The sequence below is a fragment of the Thalassophryne amazonica genome, chromosome 3, assembly GCF_902500255.1.
Source record: "Thalassophryne amazonica chromosome 3, fThaAma1.1, whole genome shotgun sequence".
Taxonomy (NCBI): Eukaryota; Metazoa; Chordata; class Actinopteri; order Batrachoidiformes; family Batrachoididae; genus Thalassophryne; species Thalassophryne amazonica.
The window spans coordinates 45,254,080-45,275,424 of record NC_047105.1 but is presented as its reverse complement, the minus strand read 5'-3'; the positions used below and the strand labels follow the sequence as shown (position 1 = coordinate 45,275,424).

Genomic DNA, 21,345 nt, shown 5'->3' with positions numbered 1-21,345 from the left:
GGAAATATTTTACATTGAAGTTTTGCCGAATATCTACTGGACAGGTAAGACAAAACTCACAAACGTCTATGGTTTCAGTTGTAGATACAAATGTTCATTACATTTACAATATTTTTACTTGGTTTTCCACATCATCATACGGTCTAAGGCGGGGGTCGGCAACCTGCAACTCTTTAACCTCCACTCCCTGCAGCAGCTCCCTGTAGCTTTGACAAGACTTTGTGTCTGTGAATTTTTTTAAAATTATTATTTCTTTTTTGGTTCTGCTCCTGAGCAGCAGTATCTTTTAAGTTGAAAATCTCAGAAGTATTCAGACAGAATGATGCTGTGATATATATACGACAACGGAGACCCCGGACTGTTGAACAACTGAAATTGTACATCAAGCAGAATGGGAAAGAATTCCACCTACAAAACTTCAACAATTAATGTACTCAGTTCCCAAACGCTTATTGAGTGTTGTTAGAAGGAAAGGTGATGTAGCACAGTGGTAAACATATCACTGTCCCAGCTTTTTTGAAATGTGTTGCAGGCATCCATTTCAAAATGAACAAATATTTGCACAAATGCAATAAAGTATATCATAACATTTAATATCTTGTTTTTGTAGTGTATTCAATTGAATATAGGTTGAAGAGGATTTGCAAATCATTGCATTCTGTTTTTATTTACATTTTTCACAATGTCCCAACTTCATTGGAACTGGGGCTGTATATATATATATATATATATATATATATATATATATATATATATACATGGAGAGAGAGAGAGAGACATACACATACACACACACATCTATGTGGGTGTATGTACATTTTCAGAATCTGCTGTGAGCATTGGCTGTCAGGTTTTTTCTTTTTTTTTTTTTAATCATGTTTTTCTTGACCTTTGACCAAACTACTCCATTTAAGCTAATTGGTTGTTGAGGTGTAAAAAAAATGTTTTTCAGGCCATATTTTCCTTCACCTCTGACTAAACTGCTATTAAAAAAAAAGTACAGCGCAATGCTAAATTACCTTCAGCCGTATGAGCATTAAAATAGGAAACAGAATGTGACCTTTTGACCCCTTAGAATACATTAAGGTTAGCCATCTTTGAACTTGTCCAAGGTCTGTGTCCCAAAAATGTTCCCTGTGAATTTGAAGACCCTGGCAGTAAGAGGACTGGACTTATCCTGAGCACAGACAGACGGGTGCAAAGCCTCCACAATACCTAATAGCCATATTTTTGGTGCCAGGTAAAAATCTAATCACCTCTCCATATCTATCCAAGTAACATTCCCACTGACTTTGATCTGTTCTTGGTTGTTATCTATCAAATTAATATTCCAACCAACTTTGAAGAAAATCCATCCAGACGTTTATCTCGTCCTCAGTGAAAACACATCAGTGAAAACAATACCCTGCTTGCTGTTTCCCCAACATGCAGGCTAATAACCAGATTTCAGTTCAAAGTACATTTTGTTAATTTTGTGGAATGTCAAATGAGACTATACCTTTAAGCATTCTATTGTACCGTCTCATCCAGAGGCATAAAAGAGAGAATCTCAGTTTAACAGAATAGCCTCAGCGTAGTTAAGTTCAATTATTTATTTATTTATGTATTTATTTTAATGTGGCAAAATAAAAGAATGTTCTTTGTCCTTCACTACTGCAAATATATTGTAGACAAGTCATCATTGTAAAGTGTTACTAAGTCCACTATTTGCTCTGCCGGTCCAACCAGCTGCCTGGAAGTTTCAGATCTGTCCTCTCTTTGTTGGTTTTAGTAACATTTCCTCAGGATTTGATAGCTCATAGATGTAGCAAACTAAAACACTGATGGAGTGATCACAAGTTTGCAGGTTTGGACCCTGACCATCACTAAGGTGCTCTTGAGCAGTTCCCATGTTGCAGTTGTGCATTTTGCATGGCAGCACCCTGACATGCAAGACAGAAAAGCGTGACATCAGTGCAATCAATTACCAATGATTTAACCTGCCTGACGTCGTGCAAACGTGTCTTGAAGTCGTAGATGTACAGAGGAAGAAAAGTAAGCATCTCGCAGCTGCAAGCTCACAGAAGAGACACAAATCTAACAGTAACAAAGAAAGGACAGATGTCCAAGGGAGTGCACTAGCAAAGATTATACACCAAGGTCTGAGTGAAACCGCGCCAAGGTCAAATGGAGACATCATGAGAATGAAACCTGCCAACTATGAAAAATGTTTTTATCTCTCTTTTTCAAATAGAGACGAACACACATTTGTGAGGCAACAAGGCATTAAAATGTGAGCTTCTATTCAGTCCCTCACTAACAAACACAGGTGTGACATATACCGCAACAACAATGCAAGGAAATTCTGCACAGAAAGCTGGAGTCAGGATCAAGAGGATGTTAAATCCAGTCTGCAGTGAACCCTAAAGCTGAAGTATGGCCTTTATAGGTCCAGAGGCGGCTCATCCACTTCCCTGGCATGAAATGGATGAGAGTCTATCTCCTCCTGAATGGGACACCAGTCTGACATGACTTATCTGAGCAGGTACCCAATTTACAGCTGGGTGGACTGAAACAATTCTGATGAAGTGTCTTGATTGAGAGTGATAAAAGACTGGGAATCAACCCCAAGTCTACATCAACTGACGATGTAGGTCAGGGGGATAATGAGTTGGGCTACCAATGCTTAGATTTGGGTCTATTCCTGGTCATACTACCTGTCTGTGTCCTTGGACAAAACACTTCATCTACATGATCCCAGTCCACCCAGCTGTAAATAGGTGGTCCTGGCTGGGGAAGTAATGTGCCCGTTGGCATTCAATCTAGGGTGAATTCTAAACTTGCTGTGCTGCAGCATCTGGGGATAAGCCAGTGGGCCTCAGGGCCAGTATATGTCTTTCTTCTACTGCTGACACAGAAATTCACATTAATATATATTGAATATATTGAATTATAGGACCTTACTTGTCTCTTTGATGTGGATCCATATGGCTACAACTAGTGCAAAGCAAATGGCTCCGGTGACAAACACAACTGCAGCAACTTTCAAGTATTCTAAAGAAAAATGATAAAGCATGAGTTAATGTATTTTTATGTCCACTACTGTGAAGACATGGTATCAGGGACATTACGGGGGGCATCTGTGTGTCCGTAGACACATTCTTGTCAGTATGATTCCTCAAGATCAATACATGCTACACACTTCATGCTTACAACATAGGCAGCCCGTTGGAATCAGCTGATTATGTTTTTGAGAAGGTCTGCAGACAACTTTACATAGTAATGAGGGGACTGTTATCTTTTGGGAAACACGATGGGCCTGATTTACCAAGATCCCATGAAAAGAGTAGTAAATTACATGTGCTTTCCAAACTTGTGCATGTTGGGGTGGAAACTTTCTGTGGATGATTTACTAAGAATAATTTTATTTCACCATAAATAGGACACTATAAATTACTGATAATCGTAATTCTGTGTTAAGGAAGACTGAGTGAAAATAAAGAAATGCATACCCCAAACAGCTCACAGCAAATGACTTTGAATCATATTTATGTGCATTTGCATTGACTGCATAACATACCAAATTCTAAATGCAATTTCAGCAAACCTCACCTATCTGCATGGTTAACACCCACGAATTGTGCACTCGAGTGGATACACCCCAAATTGCATATACGAGGGCTGTCCATAAAGTATAGGTCCTTTTTATTTTTTTCAAAAACTATATGGATTTCATTCATATGTTTTTACATCAGACATGCTTGAACCCTCGTGCGCATGCGTGAGTTTTTCCACGCCTGTCGTTGATGTCATTCGCCTATGAGCACTCCTTGTGGGACGAGTCGTCCAGCCCCTCGTCGGAATTCCTTTGTCTGAGAAGTTGCTGAGAGACTGGCGCTTCGTTTGATCAAAATTTTTTCTAAACCTGTGAGACACATCGAAGTGGACACGGTTCGAAAAATTAAGCTGGTTTTCGGTGAAAATTTTAATGGCTGATGAGAGATTTTGAGGTGATACTGTCGCTTTAAGGACTTCCCACGGAGCGAGACGTCGTGCAGCACTCCCAGGCGCCGTCGTCAGCCTGTTTCAAGCTGAAAACCTCCACATTTCAGGCTCTATTGATCCAGGACGTCGTGAGAGAACAGAGAAGTTTCAGAAGAAGTCGATTTCAGCATTTTATCCGGATATTCCACTGTTAAAGGAGATTTTTTTTAATGAAAGACGTGTGGGCGGATTGCAGCGTCGGCTCACAGCCGCCGCGATGCTCTGCCACAGGAAAAACACCTCTGTTGGAAGCCTTAAGGACAAGTTGGAACATGTCCAGCTGTTAAACAATTTCTCATATACTCACTCCACTGAAAGCCATCAAAAGCCGCCTGGATTTTACAAATGGTTATCAACACGGAGGTGTTTTTCCTGTGCCGCCGCACCGTGCCGGCTGCGTCCTGACGCGCGGACCCGTCCGCACGTCTTTCATTAAAAAAATCTCCTTTAACAGTGGAATATCCGGATAAAATGCTGAAACCGACTTCTGAAACTTCTCTGTTCTCTCACGACGTCCTGGATCAATAGAGCCTGAAATGCGGAGGTTTTCAGCTTGAAACAGGCTGACGACGGCGCCTGGGACCGCTGTGCGACGTCTCGCTCTGTGGGAAGTCCTTAAAGCGACAGTATCACCTCAAAATCTCTCATCAGCCGTTAAAATTTTCACCGAAAACCAGCTTAATTTTTTGAACCGTGTCCACTTCGATGTGCCTCACAGGTTTAGAAAAAATTTTGATCAAACAAAGCGCCAGTCTCTCAGCAACTTCTCAGACAAAGGAATTCTGACGAGGGGCTGGACGACTCCTCCCACAAGGAGTGCTCACAGGCGAATGACGTCACCGACAGGCGTGGAAAAACTCACGCATGCGCACGAGGGTTCAAGCATGTCTGACGTAAAAAAAATATGAATGAAATCCATATAGTTTTTGAAAAAAATAAAAAGGACCTATACTTTATGGACAGCCCTCGTACATGAAGACAAACATGTTGCTCAATGTACAAGCTTTACTATTTTGCGCACGTTAGAAAATCAGCGTGTACATGCAACCTTTACTAAATCAGGCCCTATATCAATAACATAATACTGCATTTCATCGAATGAAAACTACGTGACTCGTATATAACAGAATGCTATTTAGCAACATTTTGGTGTGAGAGTCATTATGGTACCTTTAGAATGAGAAGCTGCACCCTGAGGTTGTTCCAGCTCTGGTTCCCAAGTAATGTTGTGATTACAGAGATCTATGTTACACATACACTTGAGGACATTATTGTTCAGGCTTAATATTGCCTTGCAGGTTGCATCTGGGCAAGAAGTTTCAATGGGACTGCAAGCTGCAAAGAAAAAAAAAGGTTATACACAACACCTGTTATACCTCTTTTGGGGGATCGTGTTCATTCAGGGTCACCAACAAATCTACTGTGGATCCTCTGAATTTTATTTATTTCCTGGTGCATGTCCAAATGTATCCATCTTTTAGTCAATGAGACGTCGGTATCTATGACTTAATGTGACATCACAGAATTCCAGTGGTGCTTTTGTTTCAAATCTGTTTCAGAATCTGCTATGAGCACTGGCTGCTCATGTGACTTCGTGGATTCGCTCACTAGACTTCTTCCAGCATGGTCACTCAGTTTTTGAGATCTGGCTGCTTGACACAGATTTATCACACAGTACCATACTTTTTGCATTTCTGAATGATTCATATAAATTTAGTCCAAGACATATTCAGATATTCACAAATATCTTGGTTTCACACTGTCTGCAATGAAACGGAAGTCAGTGTAGGGATTGCAGTTGGTTTGATTCCTGCAACTCCCCCCCCCCCCCCTTATCTTTAAGTTCCATTTTCTATATCATTTCAACTTTTTCAGATTTTTTTTTAAGAAAAGAAAGAAGAACACAGATCCAGGATCTGCCTCTTTATGTGAACCACCACAAAGTGTAATAATTTCTGTTCCAGTAAAATATGAATGAATTCTATATCTAAAAAACCTTACGCGTGTGTGCATGTTCCCGCACTGGGTTGACTGGAAGCCGCTTCCTCAACAGATAGAAAAACTGCTAAGACATGATTTGTTAGACCAATTAACCGTACAAAAAAATCACATTATGACAGATATTTGTCATGATCACTGATGGGAACAAATAAGTGCTGATCCTACTTTATTGAAATGTCCTACCAATCTCTGAATTCACAGACGCATTTGTCAAGTGGCTTATAAGTAGTTAAAAGCTTACAGTAGTTATAAATTTGTCATTATCCAATATCCGCTATTTCTAATGTAAAACCAGCAAAACTGGAATGCAGGATTAATCTAAAAAGAACTTTATTGCCAACACCAAATACACAAGGTCCACAAAGCTAACAGTATGCTTACACAAATATGATAATAGTATCTATAAAGCAAAAAACATTTGTGTGTGTGTGTGTGTGTGTGTGTGTGTGTGTGTGTGTGTGTGTGTGTGTGTGTGTGTGTGTGTGTGTGTGTGTGTGTGACTCGCATATCTCTCTGACTGTTTGTCAGATTGACCTCAGCTTTGGGATGTGGCTTGCTCATAACGATGATGTGCGCATCCTTTATTATGAACGTTTTTGTATTAAATGTCAAAACCTTTATTTTGATTAACATTATAACATTTGTACTTCCAAGATGGCGTGACTCGCTGACGTTACTGGTAGCAAAGTGAAACAACATTAGATAGGTCATGTTGCTCACACCGTTTCACAATAAAATGTTTAATGTCAGCATCCCAGCAAATACTTTTACTGTGAAAGGCATGCTATTAGTGTTCCTTGCGACTGAGTTTAACTTGACAACACTGAGGAGACATACGTTACCTAAAATCCATTTTTTGCTAACACCAACACATTTCCCACTATTTGTACAACGTTTTAGTAAGTACATATGCTGAATAAAATATTAATTTTCTGACAATTTGTACCACGTTTCATTAAGTACATAAGCTGAATAAAATCGTATATTTGCTGTGAGTTCAAGTTTAAATAAACTGTGTTCAGGAGGTGGGATACTGATTTGTGGTTCCAAATACGAAGTGTATATTTTGCCGGATACGGCAAACACGCACCTAGCGATATTTGACCGGGTCTCCTCGCTGATTGGCTAGTTCAAATGACGCCATTCTAGAGGGTATTTCAACACGGTGGTGTCCTCGGCATTGAGTGTTGGTGCTAATTTTTCATCTTTAAATGCCGTTTTGGGTGCCATAAATTTGTTTGAATCGGAACAGAAAAGTACCTACTGCCGGAGGGATTCTCGGACGCTAAAAGCAGCTCGAGGGATTCTCGGACGCTAAAAGCAGCTCAAAAACGTGGCATAGCTGTGCCCGAAATTATTTCCACCGTGTGGCGAAAATTATTTCTACCGTGTCTTTTCTCTGTCAGTGTCATGTCTGCAAAACCTTCGATCAGTCCACCTCTGAAAATAGTGAATGGTAAAATATGCCAATTTTCAATAATGAAAATCACCAATATCGAGCTACTATCATGAATATGAAATAAGGAGATCTTAAACTCTGATCACCTTTAAGTTCCTGCCCGACCGTGGCCATTCCATCCTGAATAAATTTAGACGTCCGGCAAAACAGCACAACCCGCCATTTTGCCGGTGCCACGTATGGCGAAATATCGCCCAGTTCAACTTTGCCGAGGGGGCCGCCATGTTGAAATAAACTCTACGATGATGTAATTTGAACTAGCCAATCAGTGAGGAGATTTTCAATTTTCAATTTCAATTTATTTTCATTTATATAGCGCTAAATCACAACAGAGTTGCCTGAAAGCACTTCACACAGGTAAGGTCTAACCTTACCAACCCCAGAGCAACAGTGGTAAGGAAAAACTCCCTCTGAGGAAGAAACCTCAAGCAGAGCTGGCTCAAAGGGGTGACCCTCTGCTTGGGCCATACTACAGACATAAATTACAGAACAATTCACAGAACAATTCACGGACGAATATACAAGAAATGCTATTGGCGCACAGGACAGGAGGATCGCCAAAGAGAGTAAGCTGAGACACCTTATGTCAAAAACTGATTTATGGTCCTGTCAGCCAATCAGAATCGACTATGTCACTAAGCCCCTCCCAACCCCGCCCCCTTATGACCTCACAGCCAATCAGAATTGACTACATCACTATGTCCCGCCCCTAAGCCAGCCTCCTAGCCCCACCCTCAAGCTCCGCCCCTAGCCCCACCCCTAGCATCTCCTCTAACCCTGCCCCAAGTTCCGCCTCCAAGTCCTGCCTCCAAGCCCTACCTCCCCTCCCACCCGGGTCTAATATTTTAATGTCCTTTTATTTCATGAATTAAAGAACGATTAAAAAATACCTAGATATTTTTTTAATGTATTAATTAAAGAATTAACTAATTCTGAAATAATTAAACATAAATAAATCAGTGTCTAATATTTAATACCCCTTTAATATTTTTTAATTCTTAAATTAAAGCGCGTCCTTTTATGGTTTTTAATTCCTCAATTAAAGAAGGATTAAAAAAATACCCGTATCTTTTACACAATTATGGGATGTTTTCTTCAATTTACTGATTAAACACGAATATTTTAATACCCCTTTAATATTTTTTAATTCTTAAATTAAAGCGTCTCCTTTTCTGTTTTTTAATTCTTAAATTAAAGAAGGGTTAAAAATAACCGTCTCTCGGCTGTAACGGCTGGAAGTCTTTGCAGCAAGACGGTCAAATACCCACGCATAGAGCTCCTCACGGAAACATGACCCCACGGCTGTAATACCTGTTGCAGACGCTAGGTGTGTGCGTGTGTGTCTATCTGGGGGTGTTTGTGTGCGTGTGTGTGTGTTTCTGAGCTGTGTGTGTGTGTGTGTGTGTGTGTCTGTGTGTCTGTGTGTGTGACCTGCGCAGCGGGGGTGTCACGCCGGATGGTCTTTTATAACATAGTAGAGAAGCTTGAATCTTTGGTTGAAGCTTGAATGTTTTATTACATCCGATTTCCTGGTGACGGGGTCGTTCGCTGGGCTTGTTTGAAGATGGGAAAACAAAGCTTATTCTTAGTCACGATAGATGCAGTTTCTTTTAAGATATTACCCGGTCGACCAGGGAGCTGCGGGACACCCGCTGATCGCTGATACCGCCCGAGGTGATGAAGGCGGAAAAATAAAGTTTCTTCTCAGTCACGTCCCCCTGTGGGAAGGAGTCACCGCTCATTTCCACTACGGCAAGTGAAGAGAGAAGGTGCCAGGACCCCGCGATGGGTATAAAATAGAATTAATTTGCGGTAAAAAATCCCCTGGTCCTGAAAAACCATGTTGTTTAATTAAGTTTTCTTGTCTTCGAGCAGAGTGCGAAAACCACATCAGCTTTCAGGGTAAGTGATTTAAGTAATCTTTTTTTGATAGAAATGACTGTTTTTTAAATGATGCACGCGGTCTGAAACGGTGTCTTTTTTAGACAAAGCCACGCAGACGCTCCAGAGTGCGTTTGGACCCGGCCTCGGTAATATATTTGAAATATTACAGAATATCTGCTTGCGAGGGCGCTGCTTTATTTATTTATTTATTTTAATTATAGAAATCAAGTCAGAGCCCCCTGAAGAAGTTTGAAGGCTGGAAGCCCCGACTTCACCACACAGATGTAAGTACACCGACCGAAATTAAATCACGTTTAAAACTCTGGAGCGGCAGAGAACCGTAAAACGATCCACGGATTTACACTGTAAGGAGTCGGAGTTTATTTATTGATTTATTTTAAATATTTAATAACTAACGTTTTTCTTTTTTTGTTCAGCACGCGCTGGAGGGAGACCATCTATTTTCCACCGAGACGCAAGGCTCGAAGATATTGTGAGCTGGGATTAATCTCATCTTCAACTTGTTGGAAAATGTGTATTCTGTTTTTTTATTTTTTTTTCTTATTACAATGGAACGGGAGAATTAATTTTGAAGAGGTATATTAATTGATTTTCTTGAGGTAGATTCATCCTGGTACGGCTTTTAAAAGATGGAAGGAGAGAATTCAGGCCGGGAAAATAACTTCGGACGGGTATTAGATTTAAACGCTTCAATAATCAACTCAGCGGGGAGCGCTCCTGGAACAGATGGCCCATTACCCGAGGCGTTAAATTCGCCGCCTCGAAATAACATTGAGTCCGGAGAGATACTTTTAAGCCGTGTTCGTTAACACCGCTAAATGATGCTCTTAACAATTTGGCGGATGAACGAGAATCGGAAGAAATGAACCCCTACATCATTTCTGCGATTAACGCGATAAATTCGATGGTCCAGTCTGATACTGAAGAGCCCCCTGACCCCCCGCACACCCTGCCTCGAGACGAGTCCGGTTCCGCGGCGTTGAACCAGGTACGTCTGACTCCTCTATATAACGCCGTAACCCTCCTCGCGTGCGAAGTTAATCCTCACGTCGAGTCCGCGGTGGATGAATTAAATCAAATGCCTAATGACGCGAGCGTTTTTTCACCTTTAAGAAGTCCCTCTCCGCGCAAGGTGTGCGGAGAAGATATTTTAAACAGAGCTCGTTTAACCCAGATAAACGCAGCAATCTCTGTTTTGATGGAAAGCGGGGATGATGCACGACCGGGGTCCAGCCGACATTCTCCCATGACGGGCGGTGGGGCTGCTAATGTCATCAGGAGACCGGCTTTTAACAATATCGAAATCAGGCAGCCTCTAAATTTCCACCGCGTCAACGAAATTCCCGACTACGCAGAATTTTATCATAACGTCGTTGGGACTCTTCAGAACTCGGTCGAAAAGGCTTTAACACATGCCAGGGCTGGGGACTTTATCCAAATGGAGATTTGTGGGGACTCAGTCTACAACGAGGCCGCTTTGATCAGCTCATATAACGACGCGGCTGATGTGACGGGCTTCCAAAATCTGCTAGAACGACTGATACAATCTAATTCCAACGTTTTATCCGACGAGTCTCTGGAATTAGTGGTCCAAGTCATCCGCAACCAACGGTGCAGGGAAACGCAGAATAGATGACCTCCTCCATCACGAGGTTCTGAGGAAAAAATCCAAATGCCTTAGTATCGTGTATAATCCTGACATCAGTTTATGTTTCGCGATAAACCTTGTTCAATTATTGAATCCTCATCTGAGTACGCAGGAGGCGGTGCAGCGTGGGCAGGCATTACAAATTAGCGTTGGATTAACGGCTGCTACGCCGGTATCTTTAGAGCAGGTGGGAAAATTTGAAAACGTTCTGGGTTGTAAAATTGTGGTGTTTTTCAGACCTGAAGGGGAGAGAAAGCTGACAAAATTCCAAACAGGAATACCGATGCAGCAGAAAACTTTTTGTTTTTCTGTTTAATAATCATTTTTACGGAATCACAGATTTAAAGAGATTTTTGGGAGTGAAATATGTATGTGAGTTTTGCTTTGAGGGGTACAATAACCCTGCTTCCCATAATTGTCCGTCATCTTGTAAAATTTGTGAATCCACGCAGTTACAAGAAAAATAACCCAGTATTCTGCAGCGAATGTAACAAGAAGTGTTGCTCGCCCGCCTGTTACAGTCTGCATAAACAACCGAAGTATCGTCCTTCCGCCGGTAAGTTCGTTAATGTGTGTGATAACAGAAACAATGCCCTAGATGTAAACGCGAGTATTACATAGCATTTTTTAAAAAGAGCGCTCCGCACATGTGTAAGCAGAAGAGGTGTCATATATGCGGCGAGGCTCTCCAGGAGCCGAGCGAGGGTCACCTCTGCTATATGACGCCGCTCAAAGCTGAAGAGACGCATTCAGAGAAATACGTTTTTATGACTTTGAAACGTATGTCGATAATAACGGGGAACACGTGCCGTTTTACGTCAGCGCTGTAACAAAGACGGGTGATTTTTGGAGCGCATGGGGGACAGACTGCGTAGCCCGCTTCTTTAAACATTTTAGAACGAGAAAATTCAAAGAATACGTGTTCATCGCTCACAACTCAAAAGGTTTTGACGGCTATCTGCTTCTAAAGTATTTAGTCCAGCAGGGCGTAACCCCCGCTGTGATTATGACCGGGAGTAAACTATTACTCATGGCAGATGCCGCCTTTAAACAGAAATATATAGACTCATTATCTTTCCTTACAATGCGCTTATCTCAGATGCCTAAAGCCATGGGAATCTGGCTGAAAGACAAAATCGCCCGCAAAGGTTACTTTCCGCACCTGTTCAGTTCAGAAAAAATTCTGAACTATGTCAGGCCATACCCTGACTCTGCGGCTTACGGGGTCGCAAATATGTCAGAGGGAGAAAGAGAGGAATTTAACGCGTGGTATGTGAGCAAAAAAACCCCCAATTTTCGATTTTAAAGCCGAGGCCGTTATGTATTGTGATAACGATACAAAAATCCTGGCTGCAGCCTGCTCCAAATTTATGGCTGAATTCATCGCTGAAACACGCGTGGATCCTTTTACCTGCATCACAATCACCTCGGCATGTATGAAAGTCTTCCAAACTAACTTTCTCGCTCCAAAAACGCTGGCGATCCCTTCCGCTGACAATTATAGAACGAAGCATAAAAAATATTCGGACGTGGCCGTGCAGTGGTTAGAATGGGTTACTGAGCCGCAAAACATTGCCATCGATCACGCTCTAAACAGGGGGGAGAAAAAAATAGGAGGTTATTATGTTGATGGGTATGCTCATATTGACGGGCGGATAAAAGTGTGGGAGTTTCTCGGGTGTTTTTACCATGGGTGTGCAACGTTTTACACAGCACGAAATAAACCCTCTCACAAACACCTCATTTGGAGAGCTCCACGCAGCGTCTCGGAAAAAAATAGCCTTTCTGCGGGCTATGCCGGGTGTCACCCTCACTGTAATTTGGGAGCATCAGTGGCTTGAAATGAGGCTGAGGGATGAGAGCGTTCGCCGTTTCTTCAGCCGCAGGGGGTTACCGCCGCCCCTCGAACCTCGCAACGCTTTATACGGCGGTTGGACTTGCGCGTCCTGTCTGAGGTACACGGCTAAGCAAGATGAGAGGGTCTGTTATGTCGACGTGACCTCGCTGTATCCTTACGTTAACGTAAATTTCACATATCCCACGGGGCATCCGGAAATTATCGACAGAAATTTCCGAGACCCCAGGACTTATTTCGGCCTCATCAAAGCTGTCGTGTATCCGCCCCAGGGGCTAAAATTCCCCGTCCTCCCACACAGAACTCCTCACGGTAAACTGGTGTTTACTCTGTGTCGCACCTGCGCCGATGAAAATAATCAAGCGGGAGCGTGCACACACAGCCAGCAGCAGAGAGCTCTGTCGGGGACGTGGGCGAGCCCGGAATTCCACAAAGCTCTGGATACAGGCTACATTGTAGCTAAGATTTTTGAAGTCTGGCATTTTGAGGAAAAAAGTGATAAAATCTTTGAGGGGTACATAAACACCTTCTTAAAACACAAGCAGGAAGCCTCCGGTTTCCCTCCCAAATTTGATAAAGACCCTGAGAGCAGAGAAAAATATATCACGGACTACTGGGTGAATCAGAAGATTCGTTTAGACCCAGAAAAAATCATTCACAATCTGGCAAAACGACAGATGGCTAAGATCTGCCTCAACTTCTTCTGGGGGAAAATCTGATGCAGACCGCGCTCGTTAAAAACGGTGACGATCTGTTCAGGTATCTGTTTTCTGAAGAGTACGAGGTCACATATCTAACATTCCTCAGCAGTCAGGTGGCTATGGTTCAATGGAGGTACGGCCCGCGGTACGTCAGCCGACCGGGTAAAGCCGTCAATATTTTCATCACAGCATTTGCAACGACGTACACGCGTTTGACCTTGTACAGTTTTATGGAGGCTGTGGCAAATCCTGACAGGATTTTGTATTATGATACCGATAGCTTGATTTACATTTATAGGCAGGGTGAAACCCCGCTGCGTACCGGTAATTATCTGGGGCAGCTCACCGACGAGTTGAGTGGTGACGTCATCACAGAGTTTGCAGCAGCAGGGCCTAAAAGTTACACATATAAAACCGTACGAGGTAAAACAGTCATGCGTGTGAAGGGGATCACTCAAACCCACGAGAGCTGTCAGAAAATAAACTTTGACAGCGTCAAAGATCTGGTCGAGGGTTATATAAAAGACCCTGCCCTCGCTGCATCTATCAAAACACCGCAGCAGGGAATTAAACGTCATAAAAGCAGTTTCAGTTTGACAAACGTGTCATTTCAAAAATCCTTCAGGGTGGTGTATGACAAGCGGCGTCTTTTAAAGGACGGGGAAACCGAACCATTCGGATTTTTGAAACATGTCTCACTCTGGAAATACGGTGGAGTTTGACCCCAGACTTCAACCCCCATTCTCCTGTCTCATCGTTGGACCAAGTGGTTCAGGAAAGACTGTGTTTGTGAAAAAATTGCAGCCACGCTATGAGATATGTGCCTGACAACATTGTATGGCTGTATACGTCTGAACAACCTCTGTATTCTGAACTGAAGAATAAAAATATTAAATTTGTAAGAGGACTGCCTGACTCGTTTCTGGACGACAGCCTTTTCCCTGAAGGTCAGAGCCATCTCGTTATTTTGGACAATCTCATCTTTCAAGCAACGGATCATCCTGAAGTTGTAAGACTTTTCACCCAGTACAGACATCACCGGAATATGAGCGTCATCATGATCACACAGAATGTGTTTCATAAAGGGAAATACAGTCGAACCATCAGCTTGAATTGTAATTATATGGTGCTGTTTAAAAACCCCAGAGACAAGTTACAGATGAACATTCTGGCTCAGCAAATGTTTCCCGGCAGAAAACAATTTTTTTTGGAGGCTCTTGACGATGCTATGAGCGTACCTTATGGGTACTTATTACTGGATTGCACGCAGGAGTGTCCAGATCAGTTCAGACTGAGATCGGGATTACTCCCGCACGAGTGGCCTGCGGTTTATTTACAGAAAGATAAACGGATATGAGTTCTCTTTTAAAAAGGAACGCCCCCGCTCTTAAAGCGCTAATCAAAGCCGGGGCGAGGGAGCGTCACCATAGCCTGAAGACCTGCAGGCCGGAGCTTCTGAAAACTTTATCCGAGATCGCTTTGAATATATTAAAGGGGAATATCGCCTTGAGCAACTGTCAATTCCGTACCTTGAAAAAACGAAAGAGAGTTTTACGTCTTCTGGCCGACAGAAAAACCAGTTACAAAAAGAAGCGGGGAGCGCTGATTCAGACGGGCGACTTTCTCCTGCCTCTGTTCGCCGCAGCCCTGCCCGTTATAATGAGTCTAATACTGCCCAGAGGATAATGGCGTTCAAAGCAGCGCAAAAGATGTTTTTACTGACTCCTCAACAGATGCATCAACTCAGCCATTCCGTTCCACTGAGCAGAAATAACATCAGACAAACGGCGATTTAGATTCGCGAATGCGGGCTGTGCTGGAGGAACGTACTCACTCCCCTTATGAAAAAAATAAAAAAGTATGAGGCTCTGCTGCAGCGCTATTTAAGCCTGATCAAACGGGGAACTCGAATCGCGCGTTTCACCCCCGCAAGAGACTCACGTCACTAAGCAACCTGAGGAGGAGGAGGAGGTGGTGGATGAGACTGTCACAGAGGTCCGGAAGAATATCCCCTCCAGAGAGTGTAGAAACACTGAATATATTATGAGGAAACTGTCGATGGGTGATACGCGCTGGAGTCCATCGGGGGAATTTATTTACAAGGGGAAAGTCGTGAGGGGGTCTCACGCCATAGATCTTATGAAACATCTCGGATCCTCGTTCAAGAACTCGAGCCCCCCTACAGGTTGGGTGAAGTTCCTCAATATTTTACAGGAGCGTAACATTCCAGTGGCATGCGTATCAAACCTGCAAGCCCGCGAACAGTTTTAGAAGCTTAAAAAAGGACGAAGCAGCTCGCCGGATGAAACCATTCTTTTAACCGAGTCGCAGGCCAGGAAGAAACTTAAGAAAAAAAAAGACTTCCAATGCTGGGAAGGTTTCTCGCCACAAAAGGAGGATGAGGGTGTCGAATTAAAAACTGACTGGATATTATGATCAAGATTTTTTAAAATACATCGCAGTCAGACACGTTTTTGTATCTTGTTACTAATAAAACACCGACTGAAACTCATCTCCGGTCTTCATCACTTTTATTCGGCATATGGTTTAAAAACAACTTTCAGCACTTCTCTACTTAATAGCAACAATGCAAAAAAAGAAAAACATTAAAGGTATGAGCGGGGGTGTGTTTTCTACACATCCGGAACATCCATCCATCCATCCATTTTCTTCCGCTTTATCCGGAGTCGGGTCGCGGGGGCAGCAGCTCAAGCAAAACCGCCCAGACCTCCTGATCCACACACACCTCCCCCAGCTCCTCCGGGGGAACCCCAAGGCGTTCCCAAGCCAGCCGAGAGATGTAGTCCCTCCAGCGTGTCCTGGGTCTTCCCCGGGGCCTCCTCCCAGTGGGACGTGCCCGGAACACCTCTCCAGCGAGGCGTCCAGGGGGCATCTGGAAAAGATGCCCGAGCCACCTCAACTGACTCCTTTCGACGTGGAAGAGCAGCGGCTCGACTCTGAGCTCCTCCCGAGTGACCGAGCTCTTCACCCTATCTCTAAGGGAGCGCCCAGTCACCCTGCGGAGGAAACTCATCTCGGCCGCTTGTACTCGCGATCTCGTTCTTTCGGTCATGAGCCAAATCTCATGACCATAGATGAGGATCGGAACGTAGATCGATCGGTAAATCAAGAGCTTTGCCCCCCTACTCAGCTCTCTCTTCACCACGACGGTCCGATACAGCAACCGCATCACTGCAGATGCTGCACCGATCCGTCTATCGATCTCACGCTCCATCCGTCCCTCACTCGTGAACAAGACCCCGAGATACTTAAACTTCTCCACTTGAGGCAAGGACACTCCACCGACCTGAAGAGGGCAAAGCACCTTTTTCCGGTCGAGAACCATGGCCTTGGATTTGGAGGTGCTGATTTTCATCCCGGATGCTTCACAATCGGCTGCAAACCGCCCCAGTGCACGCTGAAGGTCCTGATTTGACGAAGCCAACAGAACCACATCGTCTGCAAACAGCAGAGACGAGATTCTGTGGTTCCCAAACCAGACCCCCTCTACACCCTGGCTGCGCCTAGAAATTCTGTCCATAAAAATAATAAACAGAACCGGTGACAAAGGGCAGCCCTGGCAGAGGCCAACGTGCACTGGAAACAGGTTTGACTTACTACTGGCAATGCGAACCAAGCTCCTGCTGCGGTCATACAGGGACCGGATAGCCCTTAGACCCCGGACCCCGTACTCCCGGAGCACTCCCCACAGGGTGCCCCGAGGGACACGGTTGAACGCCTTCTCCAGATCCACAAAACACATGTCGACTGGTTGGGCGAACTCCCATGAACCCTCGAGCACCCGATGGAGCATGTAGAGCTGGTCCAGTGTGCCGCGACCAGGACGAAAACCACACTGCTCCTCCTGAATCCGAGGTTGGACCATCGGTCGAATTCTCCTCTCCAGTACTCTGGAATAGACCTTATCGGGGAGGCTGAGGAGTGTGATCCCCCTATAGTTGGAACACACCCTCCGGTCCCCCTTCTTAAACAGAGGGACCACCACCCCGGTCTACCAATCCAGAGGTACTGTCCCCGATTGCCACGCGATGTTGCAGAGGCGTGTCAGAGACTTTCTTAATGAATAGGGACGCGCCCAGAATTTTCAGCTTGAAAGTGGAGGCCGCCAGCCCCATCAGGCAGAAAACATCGCTGGCTCGAATTAATTTAACTCTTAGATCAACATTATTCAGAAGAAGCCTCTCGCAGAAAAATATGTCCGTGTGCAGCTGGACCTGAACTTGAAATTCACGCGATTCCGTGCTAAAGCGCGCTCTGCTCACGAGGCCTTTATTCGGGCCCGCGTCATCCACTGCGGTCGAATTGTGCTGACCTGGGGTGTCTTTGTAAAACATTCCGCCCGTGAACTGCGATTTCAATGAAGCGGGCGAAAAGTTCAGCAGCGTCTCAATCATCGCCCTGTACGGGTGCGTCGCGCTGGACTGGGAAATTAGCCGGTCACCCAGAGTCATGTCGACTTGCGAGAAAATCGTATTGAGAGGGTAATTTATTACCCCCACGCGGGCGTCATTAGCCAGGTCAGTCCCGTTGGCGTTTGTAATTTTCAATCGCAGATAAAGCAGCATATTATTGAGGTCTAAACACCTCTCACCGTCTCCAGGGATAAAAAACTCGATAGGGCCCGTGTCCGTCAGGGCTGATAACGGACTGACCTCAACGTATTGGCTTTGCTCGATGGACAGCTGGGTCCCCAGGATGGCGAATAAATCCAATTCGCTCATGGTGCATTCGGGTGAATTATTTCGCAAAAGAGACATTGTTTGAGAAAAAATATCCCCAGACAACCTCCTCTTCTTATGCTTCCTTCGAACTGTTCTGCTTTTTCCGGGGGTCTTTTGCTTTTTTCGAGCGGCGTTTTTCAGGTGAGGTTTGGCGATTGTGCATCCTTGTTTAATCAGCGGCGACACAAATTTGAACAGTTTCGAAAATATGTTCCCGAGCCCACGCCCGTACATAACAGGAGCGCCATGGAAGCCGTGAAGGCCGTTCCCGACTTGATTTTCATAGTAAGGCACAAATCTATGAATGTCGGCTTTGTTTAAAATGCCGCCGGTTTAAAATGTAATGTCACAACCACTTTACCGTATCTGAAATTCACCGGTCAATCTTGATCGCTTTTGATTTCGATGCGTATCCTCTCAATATGTCTTTTGGAGACCGGAATGTAATAAGCGGGGTTGAATTTCTTTGTAATTATTTCCCCGAAACGACCTCCAATTTCGAACGCTCGGAGGAGCAAAAGCGTCGCCCACCACCTGAGGTTGTACAACGTCTGTGTAGCAGAACAGATGATACATGCCCGCTTTTATATCGGGGAAGTGGGGAGAGCTCGTGACCCAGGGTCCGCATCTCAGCCATTGATTAGGGTGTATCCCCAGCATGTACGCCGTCGGGGCTTCAAAATATACCTAGCAGGTACCGTCTCCTTCCCACAGAAACTTTTTTTGGATATCGCCATATTTTAAAGTCAGCTTTGGATCTATAGTCTTCAAACGAGGGTTTATCCGTGCTGCAATAACCTCAAAGTTATCGTAATATCCCATGTCAAAAAATTGCGAGTGAACGGCGAGTTTGTTCTTGGGCGGTAAGCCCGTAATTTTCTTCATCTGAAACGTACAGCAAGGCTTTTCCGGGATATTTAACCAGGTGTGTGGATAAGAAATTTCTGTCAGCGCCACATCCCAGTCACCCTCTAGATCCAGGTGTCGAGCCAAGTCCACCTGGTAGCATGAAACTGTGTACTTTTAGGCTGGCATTTGAAGGCAGAGTCATATAAAACCCGTGTTTCAGATCCCGATCCATTTCTCATATGTCGGTTGAAGATAGATGTTGTCATATTTATACGGCCATCAGCTGGTCCGCGGGAAGCCAGGAGTTAAATTTCTCGGGCCAATTTTTCCATCTGACAAATACAAGTTTCTTCCCCTTGGTAAAACGTTCACGAATAATTTCTTGAACCTGATACAGTCTGTCTTTTGATATTTTAACCTTCTGCAGTTCTGGTTCATAGAATGAACCTTCAATGATCTCGTCATCATAATCTTTCAATTTATAAACGGGCGGCGCGCGTTGTATACATTCTGACACCGTGAACATTTCATCCGTAAAACTTTGTTCATATTTTTTATCAAAAACTCCCCTGAGCTTGGAGATCCTGACTATATCTCCGACCTTATATTTAAACTTCACAGGCCTCCTGCGTAGGGTGGATGCTCCGTACACATTTTGAAACACTCGATCGAAACACTCGAGCGGACCTTTAATATAGCCGCTCTTGGAGACGTTAAATTGAACTCTGATTCAGCACCGCGGAGAGCGCTCACAGATCAGCCTCGGCCTTTTAATAAGACCGTGTTAAAGCCCCGCATAATTCATACGAGAACCTTTTTTCCACCAAAACCTCGTTTGTATGACTCTGTCTTGCAATATGAAGAGCCTTGGGACAAGTTTGTTGTGATTTGGGACTATACGTGGAGGAAAAACAGTATACGTTCATGACCATGCATCAAACCTGGACGTTCTCTGCATCCACTGATGATGAGATGGCTCTCGAGACACGATCTCACCCGTCTGGTCCCAAGGTCGAGTCTCTGGCAAATACACACTGTGTACTCCAGTCTTAAATGCCACCATGTTCCAATCCATGTAGATGCACCACAGCTGTGAGTCCTGACGAGCCGCAGATGATCAGGGTGAGGTCCTGATAAACTCAGCTACACAGCCACTCAGTCCCAAATGCAAGCCACCTGGAAGGAAAAACAAAAGACAGAAACAAAAAGGCAGCCAGGCCCCCCAGCCATACAACAGTACCCCACCCTCACGGGAAGCCTCCCGGCGACCACACAAACCTGGCCCAGGAGAAACACCCCCCTCCAGGGACCATGGCTGGAAACCGTATCCGCATTCATCTTCCAACAGAATGGTAGATGTCTTCTCCTCTGGCTGCATCTTTGCCCTTGTTTCTATCAGTCAATTAGCACAGGTGTGGCCAGGAGTTCTTGAACCTGTGCGGTCAGCCTTTGTCCAACCATGTTCACAGTCTGATTAGTCATAAAACAAAAAAGACAAACACAAACAACCAAAACACCCCCCCCCTCCCCAGAGGACCGTTCCATCAAACCCCGGGAAGGGGAGAAAAGAAAAACAACCCAAACTTAAGCTTGCAAATAAAACTGCTAACACCCCCCCCCCCCCAATGACATGTAGGGACCAACACCCCCCAGAGGACATCCCGCCAGCTCCAGGAGTAATAACCACAGCCGAGGTCCCTCTGGGATCCAACGTCACCCACGGGGACTCCCAGCGCCTCCCAGAGGACCATTCCATCAACCCCAGGAGACACCTCCCCTCATGACCAACGGACCCAGCCCCGGCCGTCTATGGCTAGATGGACCCACAGCCCTTTCCCCCCCAGAGGACACCACAGTCAAACCCTGAGGGCGGAAACTGGGGAGAAAAACAAAAGGAGAAAAAAAAACATACAAACAAAACAACCCCACCCCCACCCCCTTGGCGCAGTGGAAACTGGAAGCACGTCCAGTGTCACCAACCGTGACTATACCCCAGAAGCCAACCGGGAGGAGTGGAACAGCGGTTATGGCAGACGGCACAAAACGGCGCCACTCCTCCGACTTCTAAACCAGCCACCAGCTGCGGGTATATCCCACTGCCCCAAACCTCAGCCACGCCGATGGCAGACGGCTCAAAGGCGTGCTGAAGCCGGAGGTGGAAC

General features: G+C 44.7%; 1 protein-coding gene across 1 annotated transcript in view; it reads right to left on the bottom strand.

Moving 5' to 3' along the window:
* Window positions 1-21,345, bottom strand: part of LOC117507749 (bone morphogenetic protein receptor type-2-like) — an 83,515-nt gene that overhangs the window by 37,491 nt on the left and 24,679 nt on the right. Inside the window, exons 3-4 of the mRNA XM_034167560.1 lie at window positions 5,194-5,358; window positions 2,944-3,033 (exon numbers count right to left, since the gene is read on the bottom strand). Of these exons, the coding sequence (XP_034023451.1) occupies window positions 2,944-3,033; window positions 5,194-5,358 (255 nt within the window). The remainder of the gene's footprint in view (window positions 1-2,943; window positions 3,034-5,193; window positions 5,359-21,345) is intronic.